General features: G+C 55.2%; 2 protein-coding genes across 6 annotated transcripts in view; one reads left to right on the top strand and one right to left on the bottom strand.

Moving 5' to 3' along the window:
- Positions 1 to 2,228: 2,228 nt before the first annotated feature.
- Positions 2,229 to 14,759, bottom strand: part of FYCO1 (FYVE and coiled-coil domain autophagy adaptor 1) — a 61,442-nt gene continuing 48,911 nt past the window's right edge. For 3 of the 5 annotated variants that reach the window (XM_045297620.1, XM_045297618.1, XM_045297619.1), the window contains exons 15-17: positions 10,404 to 10,526; positions 5,518 to 5,613; positions 2,232 to 2,587 (exon numbers count right to left, since the gene is read on the bottom strand). In XM_045297620.1, coding sequence (XP_045153555.1) covers positions 2,299 to 2,587; positions 5,518 to 5,613; positions 10,404 to 10,526 — 508 coding nt within the window. In that variant the 3' untranslated portion in view covers positions 2,232 to 2,298. Of the gene's footprint in view, positions 2,588 to 5,517; positions 5,614 to 10,403; positions 10,527 to 14,759 lie in introns of all 5 variants that reach the window. The other 2 variants (XM_045297622.1, XM_045297621.1) reach the window with 2 other exon arrangements.
- Positions 12,701 to 14,759, top strand: part of CXCR6 (C-X-C motif chemokine receptor 6) — a 4,033-nt gene continuing 1,974 nt past the window's right edge. The window contains exon 1 of the mRNA XM_013005050.2: positions 12,701 to 12,748. The gene's annotated coding sequence lies outside the window, so the exon portion shown is untranslated. The remainder of the gene's footprint in view (positions 12,749 to 14,759) is intronic.

The raw sequence follows: 14,759 nt of genomic DNA on the forward strand, positions 1-14,759 counted from the left end.
TATGCCATTAGCTAAATTAATGAAACTATTATTCTAATTAACCAAATGTCTCATGGAGGTTTCTTAAAGTATTTCTCAATTGTTTGGGTCGGGTCTGAACTAGGCAGCACCCGTTTGGACTAAGCTGAAGCAGGTCCAGGCCCTGCACGTGCTGCACGTCCCAAAGGTCAGCAGCAGCCTGGTCAGCAGCAGCCTGCGTCAGAGAAGATAACCACCAGAGAAGTGCGGCCCTGCACATCCCAAAGGTCAGCTGCGGCATCACCAGAGAAGACAGTCACCAGAGAAGATAACCGCCAGATAAGATAACCAGTGAAACCAGATGTTCAAAGAAAGCCTCCAGGAGTCCACAAGCAATCCTCCCAGTTTCCAGACCCCACATGCTAACTGCCATACACTCCTTGCCACCCCTTTAAAAACCCTCTCCCCCAGCTGCCGAGTAAGACTTCCCTGACCTGTCAGCCCAGGTCACGGGCAGCTCCCCCCACCCCCCCCAATAAAGCTATTTTCTGTTTCTGCTCTGCCTTGTCCTGTCAGTTATGTCCGTCTGTCTTCCTCTCTGTTCCTCAGTTCTGCCTTTACATCTATAAGCTGATAAAAGCTGATAATACTGCCTCTAAAGTGGACCAGGGAGATACACTTTAGATACATGAAGGAATTTTGATCTCAGGTGGCCCTGCTCAGTGTTTGCCCTCATGAAGGGAGCAATGAAGATATGGCCCTACAGCAAAATGTGGCAAAGAAAGTAGACAGTGCCTGGCTATCAGAAGGTATGGTGTCTGGGGGCTTAAAGGCTTAAGCCATCTAAGTGAGATGTCACGCAAGTCTTCAAGGAAGAAGCACACTAGACTATGTGATCCAAGGATTGTAAATTATGAAATTCAAGATCAGGAGGGAATTGCATTAGAGTGTCAATTCTCAGAAACCGGTTTGCAGAGAAAATCCAAAGCCCATTTGCAGTCTCCTTGCAGATTAAGCTGCCATTGAACTCCCTTAGGCTACTGAGTCAATGGAAAGCAGATGACTGCAGATACAAGTAGGTTAAAATTGCACATATTAGCACTGTTTCCCTTTTTGACCCAAGTGGAGGGGCGGCAAAAGAGAGGGTCCTCTGGGAGAAAGATTAGCACAGGAGCTACCCCAAGGGGACCAAGCACAGGAACAACTGTGAGGACGGCGCAGGATGGGCAGTTTTTCCTTCTATGGTGCACAGGGTAGCTATGGGCTAGAACCAATCTGATGGGGCCTAACAAGTGTCTGCTAGCTTCTGCTTTCACTTGGATTGAGGTTTTCCTGTCATTTATGATTTTCTTTATATGAAATTCAGGACAGGTGTGGGGGGAGGTAGATGCTAACAGGCATCTCCCCTGAGGGAGATCAGTTGCCACACTGCTGCCCCCCTCCCCCACTGCTGCAGGGAACAATGGACAGGCTCCTGTAGGAGGAGTTCGCATCCTACTGATAATGGTCTCTATCAGTCAGCCAGGAACAAGTCAAACAGGCTCTGTGACATGTGACATCCAAAGTTAAAGTGCCATCATAATTCTAGTATCCGCCCATCTTGTCACATGTATACCCCCAATCCCTCCTCCTCTTATTGCGTCTATGTCCCTAGACCACCCCCTCACTGCTGTATAACCTACAGTGCAAACCCTTCCTGTGACGTATGTCTTTACCTGTAATTAGTGGGCTTGCATGCCCCCAAAAGGCATATAAGCCTGGGCTAGCAGTAGACAGCTCTCTCGCTGGTTCCGCTCGCCTCTCTTCCTCTCCAGTCCTCCTCCTTCCCTTCCACCCCTCTCCACGTGGACCACCAAGCTGGGCTGAGGTGAGTAACGCTACCACGTAATGTGTCTGACTGCATTATTATAATATCTCTTGTATCGCTCATGCTCTCGATGACTCTAATATAATATATATATATAGATCTCAACCATACAATTGTGCTTACTGAACCCAGGATTAGCGGTGGGAACTGGCCCCCCACTCCCCAAACTTAATACTAGATAGGTAAATCCACAGAGATAGTAACTAGATTAATATTTCTTTAGGGTTATGGGAAGGGAGGCTGGGGGTTCATGAGGAACAAATAATGGGTACAAGAAAGAAACATGTTCCCGCGCCCTGGCGCCCACTGTGGGGAACAGCAATGAGCCCAGATGAGGATCCGCTGGAGAGCACCTCAGATATCTGCAGGCAGGAGTGCCGGCCCTCCTCCCCAGGGCTGTCCCTGCTCTGCCTGGCATGGCTCAGGAGACCCTCCACCCTGGCCTTTCCTCAGAAGAAGGCCTTAGGAGGCCGTCAGAGTGAGGGACGGCCTGCTGGCAGGACAGTGAAGGACCCAGCTCTTCTGGGAAAGGCCCACCTAAGTGACCTCACCTTACACTGATCCAGTGGTGTGTCCTCTGCCTCCTGGAAGACCACGCTGAAGGAGATGCTCTTGGGGTCGGAGGAGAAGACCCAGTTGACAATGAGGCCTGCCTCGGCCACAGCGATGGAGATGAGGCTGTAGGTGCTGGAGCGCACAAACAGCTCCCTGTGGCCCTCCCCAAAGTTGACCAGCTCATCCACCGTGAGGGGCACTTTGATCCTGAAGCAAAAATGCAGACGAGCTCCAATTAGGTGGACAGAATCCGTCCTGAGTGGCTGGGGGCTCCCAGGGCGCCTGAGACCCTGGAGGGCAATGGGAGGGCAAAGCCAGGGTAAAGGAGCCAGACCACATTGCTTAGCTGTGGGAGAACACTGGACAGACAGGTAGTTACTGAGACGCTACTACATGCTGGTCCATCCACTGAAGATGTAGCGTGGACTCTGACTTGTGGTGGCCTCATGGGTGTCAAACAGAACTGTGTTTTCTTTTTTAAAAAGGCTGGGGTTCTTTATTTAAATCTCCCCAAGGCCCAGACCACAGGGTGGGCAGCCCTCCTTCCTGTCCCCTTTTAGCACCAACCCTTAGCCACAGCCAGGGGAAAGGAAAACAAACGAGAAGCCAGAGGCCCTTTGCTGTGGAAGGCTGCCCCTGCCGGAAGCGCAGGGAATGTGGTCAGGCGGGCCCTTCCCTCTCAGTGAGGCCTCTGCAGCCCCCAGCCCCAGCCCCAGCCCAGCCCTGTGGGGGCTGCAACGAGGGCATGGAACCCACACCCACACACACACACACAACCCCCACAGTCTGGTCCCAGGAGAAAAGACGAGGCCGGCTGGTCCAGTGTGGGTGCACTTGGGGAAGGGGTGGAAATGTATTAGTAAGGATGGGGAGAACCATTGCTGGGCACCTCCAGAGGAGACAGGCCAGGCTGGCCCTCCACCCTGGCAGAGGCTCTGGGAGCCCTCGGGGACGTCACTGCTGAAGACGAAGTATTTCTTTATGTTAACCATTCATGGAGGGCCGGGCAGGTGGGGTGGTGGTGGGGGCACCCCATAGGCAGTCAGTCATGCCTGCCTGGGACACCCTGCGGTGGGTGTCTATCTGCCACCTTGTCACCTTCTTGCCCCCTTGCAGCTGGTTGTCTGGGAAGTTCTGCAGGTTCCCCATGGACTTTATAGGAAACCAGGTGGGGTCTCCAGAAAGGAGGAGAGTACAGGGCAGGTGGCCGGGGCTTTCAGGAGGCTTCTGCCTCAGACGGGGAGGCTCCAGAACCGTGTTGTCAATGGTTGGTTTTTCAGAACAGAAAACGAAAAACCAACTCCAGCCTTTCTGCTGAAGGGCTCTTGGATAGACTTCGAAACTCCAACTTCTCGGTTACCAATTGAGCACACTAACTTCCTACTCCCAGAGTTGTAATTGCGGAAACCCATGGGGTCCAGCATCCACGGGATGGCAGCGTGGACCTGTGAGAGCAGTCCCAATGGACACCCATACCTTCACTTGGATGTAAAGCTCATGGGCTTTGGAGCCATGTATGTCTCAGACCAGCTCATGACCCATCTTTACACTCAGCAGGTAAAGAAGGGTTTCTTCCAAAGGTTTACAGTGAGTCCCCTGCTTTGGGGCCGCCTGGCAGAAGCAGCCCTCGAGTACGATGTGGGGTGTCGAGTCAGGAGCACCTGGGTCCAGTGCCCATCCCTCTTCTTACATGCTGCGGGGCTTCAATCTCTTATAAGCCGGTGTCCTCCCCGGCAAAACAAGCGTAATTGTGTCTGTCCCCCAACCAGTGTGAGGGCTGCATCCCTAGATGAACTGGATGCAGCACTGCCCCCCTCCATCCCCAGGCCCCTCCTGAGGCAGCGGGTTGGCTCAGACCCACAGGACAGGCTTCTCGGCAGAGTAGCCACTCATTCCCTTAGCATCCTGTCCCCAGGTCCGGTTCCTGACGACTGTACATGCTGCGTGTGGGAGGCGCCACTGTTCCCACTCACAAACGAGGGGATGAAGAGCCACAGAGATTAAGAAGACGTGGCTGCGCTCACCCAGGTCTGACCCAAAGTCGGTACTTTGCTACACCAACAAAGCTGCCCTTCGTGTAGAAAATAACTACTGTCCCCGTGAACACCAGCGAGGAAGCTAAAGCTCAGAGAAGTAAGGTGACTTGCCCAAGACTGCACAGCAGGTAAGGAAGGGGTGTTGCCCAGAGCTCTCTGCTTCTAAAGCCGTAGAGACGGCTGGGAACACCCAAAGCTGTTGGTGAGAGGAGGAACAATATCAACAATGCTCAAAGACAACCTTACTTGACGGAACACAATGAATACATTGGAGGAAGGAATCAGCCAACCTGAAGGTAGACTAGAAATGACCCGCTAAGAACACAGAGAAAGAGAGCGAGAGTTCGTGAGCCGCAGGTCCCTGCCGCGGGGTCTTTTCGCTGGAGTCCTCTCTATTCGGCCTTGTGTCTGCGTCAGGACTGTCCTCTCCGCATCACACGTGCTGAGTGCCGTCCTCTTTACAACGGTCAGTGCCCGCGCCCGCTCCCCCCCCCCACTGTCCTGCAGCAAACCCCACCCCAGAACTCCTCACGTGCTGGACTTTAGTGAATCTACGTTTACTGCCTGTCGCCGCGGTCTCCCACGGCAAGGGACTTTGTTTTGCTCACCGATGAGGCAAAGGCTCACCATCCTGGCTTGTGAGGAGAAACCCGGCTGCACTTCTTCCTCCACAAGAGCATGCTATTACTTCCATGCCACCATTCCGACCAATCCGTTCTCACGCCTTCCTCATTCACTACCCAGCGTCTGCGTGCATGTGAGGGGATTCAAGATAGGATTGTGCACCTCAGTCCTTCAAGTGAAGGGTGGTTATTTTCAAAACAGAAGTCTGCGTGCGGGGAGACAGTTTCTAGGGTGGTGGGGCTGTTGTTCTATGACTGTATTGCTTGTCAAAGTTCAAGTACTACCCACCATCAATGAGGATGTGCCCCGCGTGTCAATTACACCTCAAAGAAAAAGGACAAAAGTCAGGCCATCACTGACACCCAGGGCCTGTGTCCAGGGTCCTCGCCAGTTGTGATGACGGGAAGGACACTGCTATTGGGTGGCCCTCCCTCAACGGGATGCTCAGGGAGGTCCACTCAGTGATCGGGCACTCACATCAACTCTCCGGACCTCAGCAGGCAGACTTCAGTGTCCTGGCCCACAGGCATGTCTTCGCTGTCATCGGGGGTTAGCGAGTTTGACGCGCTGTCCCTGAAGAGACAATCACGGACACAATCACTTACCTGGCAGCACAAGGGTTCTGAGGTCTTAGGGCCTGTAGCTGACCCAAGAATGTCTGGGGCGTCCTTCCACCCTGGAAGCTAGGGCAGACTCTGTGGGTGGGGAACCAGAGCCAGGGCCCCGCAGATGGGACTTCCTGAGAGGCAGACCAGTGGCGACAAAACAAACGGCTGCCCTCCCACCTCGCGGAGGCAGAGCCAGCCAGTGGGTTCCCAGCACGGCCCAATCTTGCTGTCTCAGCTCCAGTCCACAACGGGAAACACCGCCTCTGGCCCATCTCTGGCTATGAGAGCAGCCGGGACAGGAAACTGGGTGAGGTGAGAGGGGGGTAGGGGGAGTCAGGGGAAGGGAGAGAGAGAGAAAGGGAGGGTGGGGTTGGGCAGCATGCTGAACAAAGAGAAGTGGACCTAGGCCCCATAGCCGTCTCTCACAGCCCACTCTCCTAGCTGTGCGGCGAATCTGTCCTGGGAGCTTCCAGGGCAGTGTACCAAGCAGTGGCTCCCAAGGTGAGCTAGGAGGGGCAGACCATGGACGCCTCCCCTCACAAAGCTGACAAGTCCAAGCACAAAAGTCTCCAGAGACGTGGAGAAGCCCTGCACAAAGAGAACTACCACACTGTCAACCTCCACAGCAAAGACCAACCAAACAGGGACTTACTCCTGGCCAGGGCAGTGTACAACTGCCCCTCTGAGTTTCTGAGACTGTACCTGTTTTACCGGAGTACAAAGCCCTGTGTTTCTTCCTAGGGACGGGCTGGGCTGGTGGATTGGAACTGCCAACCTTGTGGGTCACAGTTTAACTCAAAACCACTACGCCATCAGCTAACTTCCTCCATATCAGCATTTGATCAGGGACCGTCTTAGCACCCTCTTGTGGAAACAATGCCACACTGCAGCTTACCCTCACTTTGGTGTTTTTCCATCAGCACCAGCTCAGAATCAGACACACCTCTTCCTCTTGACTGCACGATCTTAAGAGGCCTCAGAGGCCAGCCACCGCCATTCGCCAGCAGCAGCTTACCTACATCCAGGAACAAGCAGCGACTCGGCCCTGTGTGAGGTTGTCGACGAGGGAGCTCTCCCACGCAGCAAAGCTCCTTCACCAACTGCTGGCAGCCTTCTCAACAGCCCTGGAGGGCTCTCCCATCTCCCCAGAGCCCTGGGGACCATCTGCTCTGCCCTGCCTCGCCTCCGCCTCACCTACCGTTGAGGGTTTCCTAAGAGGCCGGCTCGGGGAAGATGAGCCTGAGCACTCGGCTCTCCATGTGGCTGCGGGAGGCGAGGGCCCGAGAGGCCCACCAGTGTGCCGGCACTGGTTCGTGCTTAGCCAGTACTCAGCTGCCGGGCCAGGCCCATCTGTGTGCCAGGCAGCCTCTGCTGTTCACAGCACCACACCAAAGCGGCGAGGGCACAAGCAACAGCAGCCCTGCACCAGTGGCACCTGTAGCTCGAGCCCACCCTGGACGACGCTCCCACTGCCATGTCACCCAGTGCACACCTGTGCCCTGGCGCGGCCACGAGGGCTGTGCAAGCAGGGTTGCACGTGAGCTTCCTCTGCTGAGAAGGCCCGGCTGAGCAGCAGCCAGCACGCTGCAAGCCTGAGGGACCCATGATCACTGGCTCAGTCCTGTGTGGAGCTGCAAACGGTTGTCGATTCAGGATGCAGGCGGAGGGCAGACAGACGAAGTCCAGAGGAGGAAGACGGGGAGTATGTGTGGAACGGCAGGCAGATCTACACCGGAGGGCACACTGGCTGTGTTCCCTGAGTGCGGGCTTCTCTCACAGACGCACACAAATCCTGCTGCCGACCTGCTGCGAGGCTGTGCTGGCATGGCACAGGGAGAGGCCTCTGTTCTCCACAAGGGCTGGGCTCAGAACTGGCCGCACTGCCGTAGCCCTGGGGCCACGCTTTCTGCAGCCCAGCCTGCTTCCCTGGGCTCATTCTCCCCACTGCTACTGTGCGTTGGGGAGGTCCGCCCCACGTTGAAGGGGTGGTAGTGGAGGCTGGTGTTTGGAGCCTCCCTGGGGCAACCTTCCCCCCACCTCCTGCCTCCAATCCCTCACAAGCCCAGCCAGGGCTGCCTGCATAGTCGGCCTGAGTCAGCCCTGACACGTGGCGAGCCCTTCCTCAGAAACAGCCCGGCCTTGGGGGCTGTGATCCACACATTTGTGCAGTGGGCCTGCCTCCAGCCGGAGACCACTGCATAGGCCCAATATAGCAAGAAAGGCTGTTGGACCAGGTTGAATGGTGCCTTCCCAAATATTTATCCAGATCCTGCGAAAATGACCTGACTGAAGATAGGGTCTCTGCAGATACAATCGATGAAGAGGAGGACAGGTGTGCAGGATAGGCCTGAAAGCAGGTATGACTGCGCTTTTGCAGGAAAAGGAGACGTACAGACAGATGCACAAACAGACCATTTGAGGACAGACAAACACTAGAGCCGTGATGTTCTAGGAAGCCAAGGAACACCAGAGATGGTGCGCCAACAACCACAGCTGACTGGAGGCGGCCAGGGAGGTGTTCCCTTTGTTTCCAGAGGAGGATGGCCCTGCTGCTGGGCGACCTCAAGTCAGTACACAGAACGGTCACACCGCCCCGTGCCTGCCTTCCAAGGAGCAGTCTGCTGGCACTTCTTCCAAAGCACATGTTTGTCCTTTGGGTAGTCCTTAGTGCACACATCACTCTTTGCCAGCACCGAAATTCAAGGCATCGCTTCTCTGGTCTTCCTTACTCAATGGCCACCTCTTGCATGCCAACGAGGCGATGGACAAGGCTCACCTTTGGCTTCAAAGTAAGGTTCTGGCTCTGCAGCCCTTTAAAGAAGCCGCGTGCAGATGTGCCCAGGCAGTGTGTCCTTCAGCCTCATGACTTCCGATCCACCAGCATCGTCTATGGATCCCAGGAAGACAAAAACCTCAACCACTTGCGCTCGACTCCATGTATGTGTTGTGACTGGTCCAGCTGTGAGGACGGCTTTGGGCTTCTTTACACTGAGCTGTAATCCACACCGAAGGGGGCAGTCCTAGGTCTTCACCAGCAGGTGCTTCAGTTCCTCCTCACTTTCAGCAAGCAAGGTGGTGTTACCTCCGTCGGCAGGCTATTAAGAAACTCTCCTCTAATCCTTGTGCCCTTCTTCTTCCTGTCAACCAGCTTCTCTGATGAGCTGCTCAGATTAAGTATGGTGAGACGATACAACCCCGACGGTGTCCTGGTGGTACTAGGTCATGGAGGCGCAGGTCCAAAGCACAAATACTATTCATGAGATAAATACCAAACGGTGAAAGAAATCCTGGGAAACAGAGCTGGTTCTCCCAGCTTTCCTGAATGTTCACAGTCCTCTTCCTCCAGAGAACCAGAGTGGACTCCAGTCCTGATGGAAGCCCTTTCGAAGGGAGCTGAGATGGGCGGAGAGGGTGTGAACAGGTAGGCGATAACATGTTAACTGTTTGTTGCAAGTCCTGTTAAAGGCCTTACTGGGGAATTCACTTAAAAAAAAAAAAAAAAAGCTTGAGAATAGCAGGGAATAAAAGCCAAGCCACTAGAGGGCAACTGTCGCCTATATTCAGAAACCTCACCCCCAAACAAAACCAGTAGCTTCTGCTCTGGGCGGGACTGTCCCGAGCAGCACTGTGCCCTTGAAGGGCTGCTTTCAGGGACACCGATGCATCACCAGGTCTTTCTTCCACGCGCCGCCGCCGAATGGACTTCAGCTTCTAAGGCACTTCCTGGAGCTGCGATTGAGGCAAGACAAACTCACTGCCCAGTAGCCTTCCTCTTCCTCTCGCCCTGGGCCTCCTGCTGGCCGTGGTGGCCTCGGGCGGTGGATGACACGCGCCCTTTCTGACTGAGCTCCAGAACAACAACCCTCGGGCTGTGGTTCGCTTGGGGCCTACACACTAGCCATCAGATCACTCAGCCCTCCTCGGTGGCCATGTCCGGTCAGGACAGGTCGGCTCCTCTTTAGAACTGAGGGGTCAGGTGGGGCCCACAAACCAGCTGGGTAAAAGAAGGCTGTGCTGAAACACTGTCCCCGAACAAACCCCAGGGCCTTGGCCTCTCACTTAAGTCCTGGCTGCCCGGGGCAGACCCTCTGGCTGAAGAACTGGCTGGTCTTGCTCAGCACGGCGTTCCCTCCAGCTGTGAAGGCGCCCCTCCCTCACAGGGCAAAGTAGTGGAGGGCAGTAGGGTGTCAATGGCTCACCATTCACCCGCACCAAACACGGGGCTCCTCGCTCTCAGGAGCCACACTGTCTGTCTTCAGGGGCAATGCTGCTGGCCGGGTAGGACCCTGCCGGGGGTCACATTCCCTCTGGGCTCTAGGGTGTCTCTGGGGTTGCTGTTACACAGGACGATTCATAGTGGGTTCCCTTTGTGCCCATATGGGATTTTGATTTTGGGGCCCTGTGATCTGACCACGGTCCCTGAGTGGTGCCACTTTCCAGGAGAACCCACGCCCCGGCACCCCGGGAGCTAGCCTGTGCCGTGCTTCTGATAGGTCTCGGCACCGAAAACCCCACAGCACACTGGGTTCTACTGGCAGGCTCCTCATGAGTGGGCACGGACTTGGGCAACTACGGGCACTAACACGCCTGGCCTTGTGACCAGCACCCAGGGCTCCGCCGAGCCAGCTCCTGCTGCTCACTGGCTATTTGGTGAGTTGACTTTCCTACAGACCGGGAGCTGCTGACTCACCCACCCCACGCCCCAGCCCCCCTCCAGTTCCTGCTGCTTTGCCCCGCCTGGGCCCTGGGACTCACATCCTAATGGCTCGGGGTCTAGGACACCAGGTCCTGAGGAAAGGCGAGCTGGTCAGCGCCGTCTGACTTCCTAGATAGGCCTGTGGCCAGGCCGTCTGCTCCTTCCCTTCTGTTCTTCCAAGTCTAGTAAGAAAACACGTAGTGAGTGCTCCCCAAGGACCTCGGGGCACGTAGTTAGTTTCCACGAGTGCCCTCGGGTCAAGGGACACTGCAGAGTAGGCATGCCGTCCATCCTCTCTCTGACTGACGGACAGACACATGAAGGGTACCAGGCCCAGCTCTCCGCTTTCCCTCATGGAGACTGCTCTACTGGCTGAGAGGCGGATTCAGCAATGAAGGCTCACCCTGTTCTAATACTGACTCATCCACTGGCCCAGATGGCAGGCAGGGCGGATCCTCGGGGCAATAAAAAAGAAATCGTTTTATTGGGGGGGCTCTTACAGCTTATAACATTCCATACTTATTTCTAAGGTACAGATTCCAGAATGTCTGGCTGACCCCCCCGTTTCTTTCAGACATATCTGCCCTGACCCGCCTCCCTGTCAGTATTTGGCCTGCCAGCCCTTCCCAACATCTGTCCGGAGGCAGCCGCACAATGCCCACCCTCAGGGGGTGCCTCCCTCATTTGTACTGGCAGCTGAAGGGGTCATTAGAGAAACAGGTGTGCTCACAGGCAGTCCGGCCTGTCCAGCTGGGCTGTGAGCAATGCCCCACGTGCGATTAGAGCAGGGAGGGAGGGAGCACGGGCTGACCCACCCTGAGCGCCCCGGGCTGGAAACGGCCAGGCCGCAGCAACTGCTCACGGAAGACCCCTAAGCACAGGGCCTACCTTGTAGCAGGAATCCCAGCGGGGGGGCTCTCCCACAGGGACCATCCCTTAGGAAGAGCCTCACAGGTCTGGTCAGCAAACAGGGCTGAGCACCCCAGCCTCAGTTGGGCAGCAGGTGGGTGGGGATGTGGGGTTAGAGAAGAGACCGGAGAGCGGCTACTCTGGGGAAGGCATGATGGGAGTCTTAGCCACCACTGGGTGCCCTCTGTGAGTCCAATGAAGTAGTGGGGAACGTGACTCAAGCCCTGCCTTCCAGTGAGATTTCTCAGCAATCTCGGAACAAGATCAAGGGCGGGCATTCAACTTCCCAGGCATGCCAGCCCACAGGGTACTAGACGACGGTTCAAGCCAGGATGCAGAGGGTGGGTGAGCAGTGCCTGCAACAGACACCAGGCAGCCTGGCTGCCCTTGCCCTCTGGTAGACTCCAGACAATGGCAGAGGCCTGTGTTTGTGTCCTGGGAGGACTTGCTGCATGAACATGAGGCTGAACTTGCTGTGGTTCTCCGAGTGTCCTTGTGTAAAGTTGGGGTAGGAACTAGCGTGCAGGGCTGCCAGAAGGGCCAGCAACAGCCAGGTGTGTCTACCTGTGTGTGCGCACGCGTGCAGGCAACTCAGTAAGCAGTTGCAAGGAGACCCAAGAGAAGGAAACACCTTTAAGGTATGGATACCACCATCAGAGAGAACAGTGAGGCTTTCCACTCCGGTCAAGGAGGACAGCCTCGGGAACCCACGGGGCAGTGAGTGTCCCTCTGTCCTGCAGTGGCTGTGGGTCAGTATCCACTCAGTGCAGTGAGCTTGGTCTGCTTTGTTACCACCACCCAGAAGCCCTGGTAGCACCCCGGTTAGACTCTTGGCTGTGAAATGTAAGGCTGACAGTCCAAACCGATCCAGTGGCTCGGCTGGAGAAAAGGCCTGGCACTTTCTCCCCATAAACCAGTCGTTCTCAACCTTCCTCATGCTGCGACCCTTGAATAGAGCTCCTCATGTTGTGGTGACCCCCCAACCATAAAATTATTTCTGTTGCTACCTCATAACTGTCATTTTGCTACTATCATGAATCGGGCGACCCCTGTGAAAGGGTTGAGAACTGCTGCCATAAACGTTTCAGCTAAGGATATCCTCTGGGGGCAGTTCTACTTTGTCACAGAGGGTCACTAGGTGAAAAGGACGTGGTGGCACCAACAGGCCCCCATCCACCCTCATTGGTCCCCACAGACACAAGCTCCCCTGCCCCTCCTCGGGCTTACAGAGAAAACCCATCTCAGATCCCGGAAGAATGAGCACCAACCAAGGACCCAGGTGCTGCAAAGGATGTCAGCACCCCCGCTTCAGTGTGGGTGAAGGTGGTCAGAGATTCTGATCTGCAAGGGAGGAGGTGGGGGTGGGTCTCTTAGGATAACTAACCCAAGGCTCTGAAAGCCTGCAACGGAAACAGCCACAACACAGAGGCAGAGTCCGACCGAGCCGCTGTGAGCCCCGCTGTCTCTGGGACAGCACCAGCTGAGTCCGCTACTGGTGAGTCACGGCTTCCTCTCCATTCGATGGAAGGGGGTTCAGAGTCCTGCTGGTGGCTCTGCCCCAGGGCAAGACTGCCGCTCTGAGGGTTGGTTCAGTGAGACTGCTGGCCGGGGTACTCCAGCACACAGCCAAAGTGAGGGTCAGCGGAGGGCAGGGCTGGTTAAGGCATCTACAGCCCACGCTGCCCGCCTGCCTTCAAAGGGCCCCTGGCTCCTGCCCTTTCTGTGTGCATGGTTGGAAGACAACCTGCCACCTTGGCTTACTGGGTATTTGTTTCCCTGAGTGGACATCAACAGACCACTAGAAAAACTGGAAACTATGAAAATAGACAGTTGGGGGGGGGGGCCTTCCAAAATTCCACCAGTCAGAGGTGAGCTGCTGATAAAGTTGGGTCTAAAAGTAGAGCCTAAATTGTATACCTTTCAGGGATTTTTAAACAAGGGCCCATCAGTGGTGGCAGTGGGATCAAGGGACTCACTGTCCCGAAGCTTTGGTGAGGCTCTAACGGGGATCTGGCTGAAAATAAGAGCTATGAACAACCTCTGAGTTTTCTGTCACCGGGCTTACTTTGCACATTTACGTAGTGCTTGCACAGTTCTAAACAAGTACATGGATGGATGTAAATAACCAGCCCAAACCACTGAATGCGCTCCCTCACAGCTTGGTCAGGCTGTTTTAAGCCTGGATGGGAAACGGCTTCACTTACTCATCATCGGACATTTAGGGTTTTTCCAAAGTTGTACATGTTACTTCCCGCCTGGACCCCATGCCAGCTATTATACTTAAGACTTTGGTCATATAATATAAAGGGTTTATTATTTCTTGGGAAGGGAAATTTTTAATGTTCTACCCGCCTAGTTCTAAACTGCCGTCAAGACATTAAATCTTACCAGTTGTCAAAACTAGGTCTGCCTGGGTCCTCGGAGGACACTGTAATTACTAGTCTGTGCAAGTTTCCAGCCAACAGCCAACCTAAGAGTTTTAAGAAGGCAAGGTAGGCCAAGCAATGGCAGCGAGCAGGGCATCACTCAGAACGCAAGCACAGGTACTGTCCCAGTGCAGAGGAGGGGGAGGAGAGTTCTGAGCCCAGCAGAGGCGGACTGTACCAGGTGGACACTCACATGGCCTCGCCTGGCCAAACAATAGTTTGATTGTACTAACTCCTGCAGGTGTTCTGCCCCACTCCTGCTCTTCCCAGGACATTTGGAGGTGCTGTGGAGCATTCCCCAAGCCTGTCTAGGGCCCTCAGCAGGGTCACGGGGAAGAGTGAAAGGTCACAGGAAGCCATGATTTTCCTCTGACCAATCCCAAGAGTCCCAGGCACGCCAGGGAGCCAGCTGGTCTTTGCGAGAAGCCTGGGGCAAGGCTGGCCATCCACTTCTCTGTGGCTGTGCAGGCATTTGAGCCCCAGTCCAGTTAGGGCTTCTCAACACACAACTCACGAAAGGTCGAGCGATGTCCCCCTCGACTGAATTACTTTCTGCTTTGAATTTCCGTGGCTAGGCCATAACGGAAGGCATCTGAATGGAAGCGGTGTTGCTGGTGCTAACGCAGATCTTGATGGAGTGGGGCGCCTGTCCCCAGGTCTCTGGCACAGGGAGGGGGAGCTGAGAGCAGGTTCTGCAAGTTCACAGCAATATAGGCTCCCACCACATGAAGCGGGTTAAGTGGCTCACCCTGAATCCCGGAGGTGGAAAAGGTAGGTGGGCACTGGGTGTCCCATGGGTCACAAAAGCAGCAAGAGTGTTACTGAAGACCAAGTCGCAGGGCATGAGGGTCTACAGTGGGAGGCAATCGGCTGTGTCAGATGAAAGGTCATTTGTGGGCTGGAGTCCGAGGAGAGGTGCCCACTTGGCTGGCCAGCCCTGGGATTTTCTCTGCCTTGTTTAATGTTCCATTTGCAGTTCAGGGGTCTAATGTTCCAGGAACTGGAACACAGGAAGAGTGGGCAATGGCCATGAGGCGTGTGTGTGTGTGTGTGTGTGTGTGTGTGTGTGTGTGTGTGTGT

The sequence above is a fragment of the Echinops telfairi genome, unplaced genomic scaffold (assembly GCF_000313985.2).
Source record: "Echinops telfairi isolate 266 unplaced genomic scaffold, ASM31398v2 ScPeMD7_7420;HRSCAF=8458, whole genome shotgun sequence".
Lineage (NCBI taxonomy): Eukaryota > Metazoa > Chordata > Mammalia > Afrosoricida > Tenrecidae > Echinops > Echinops telfairi.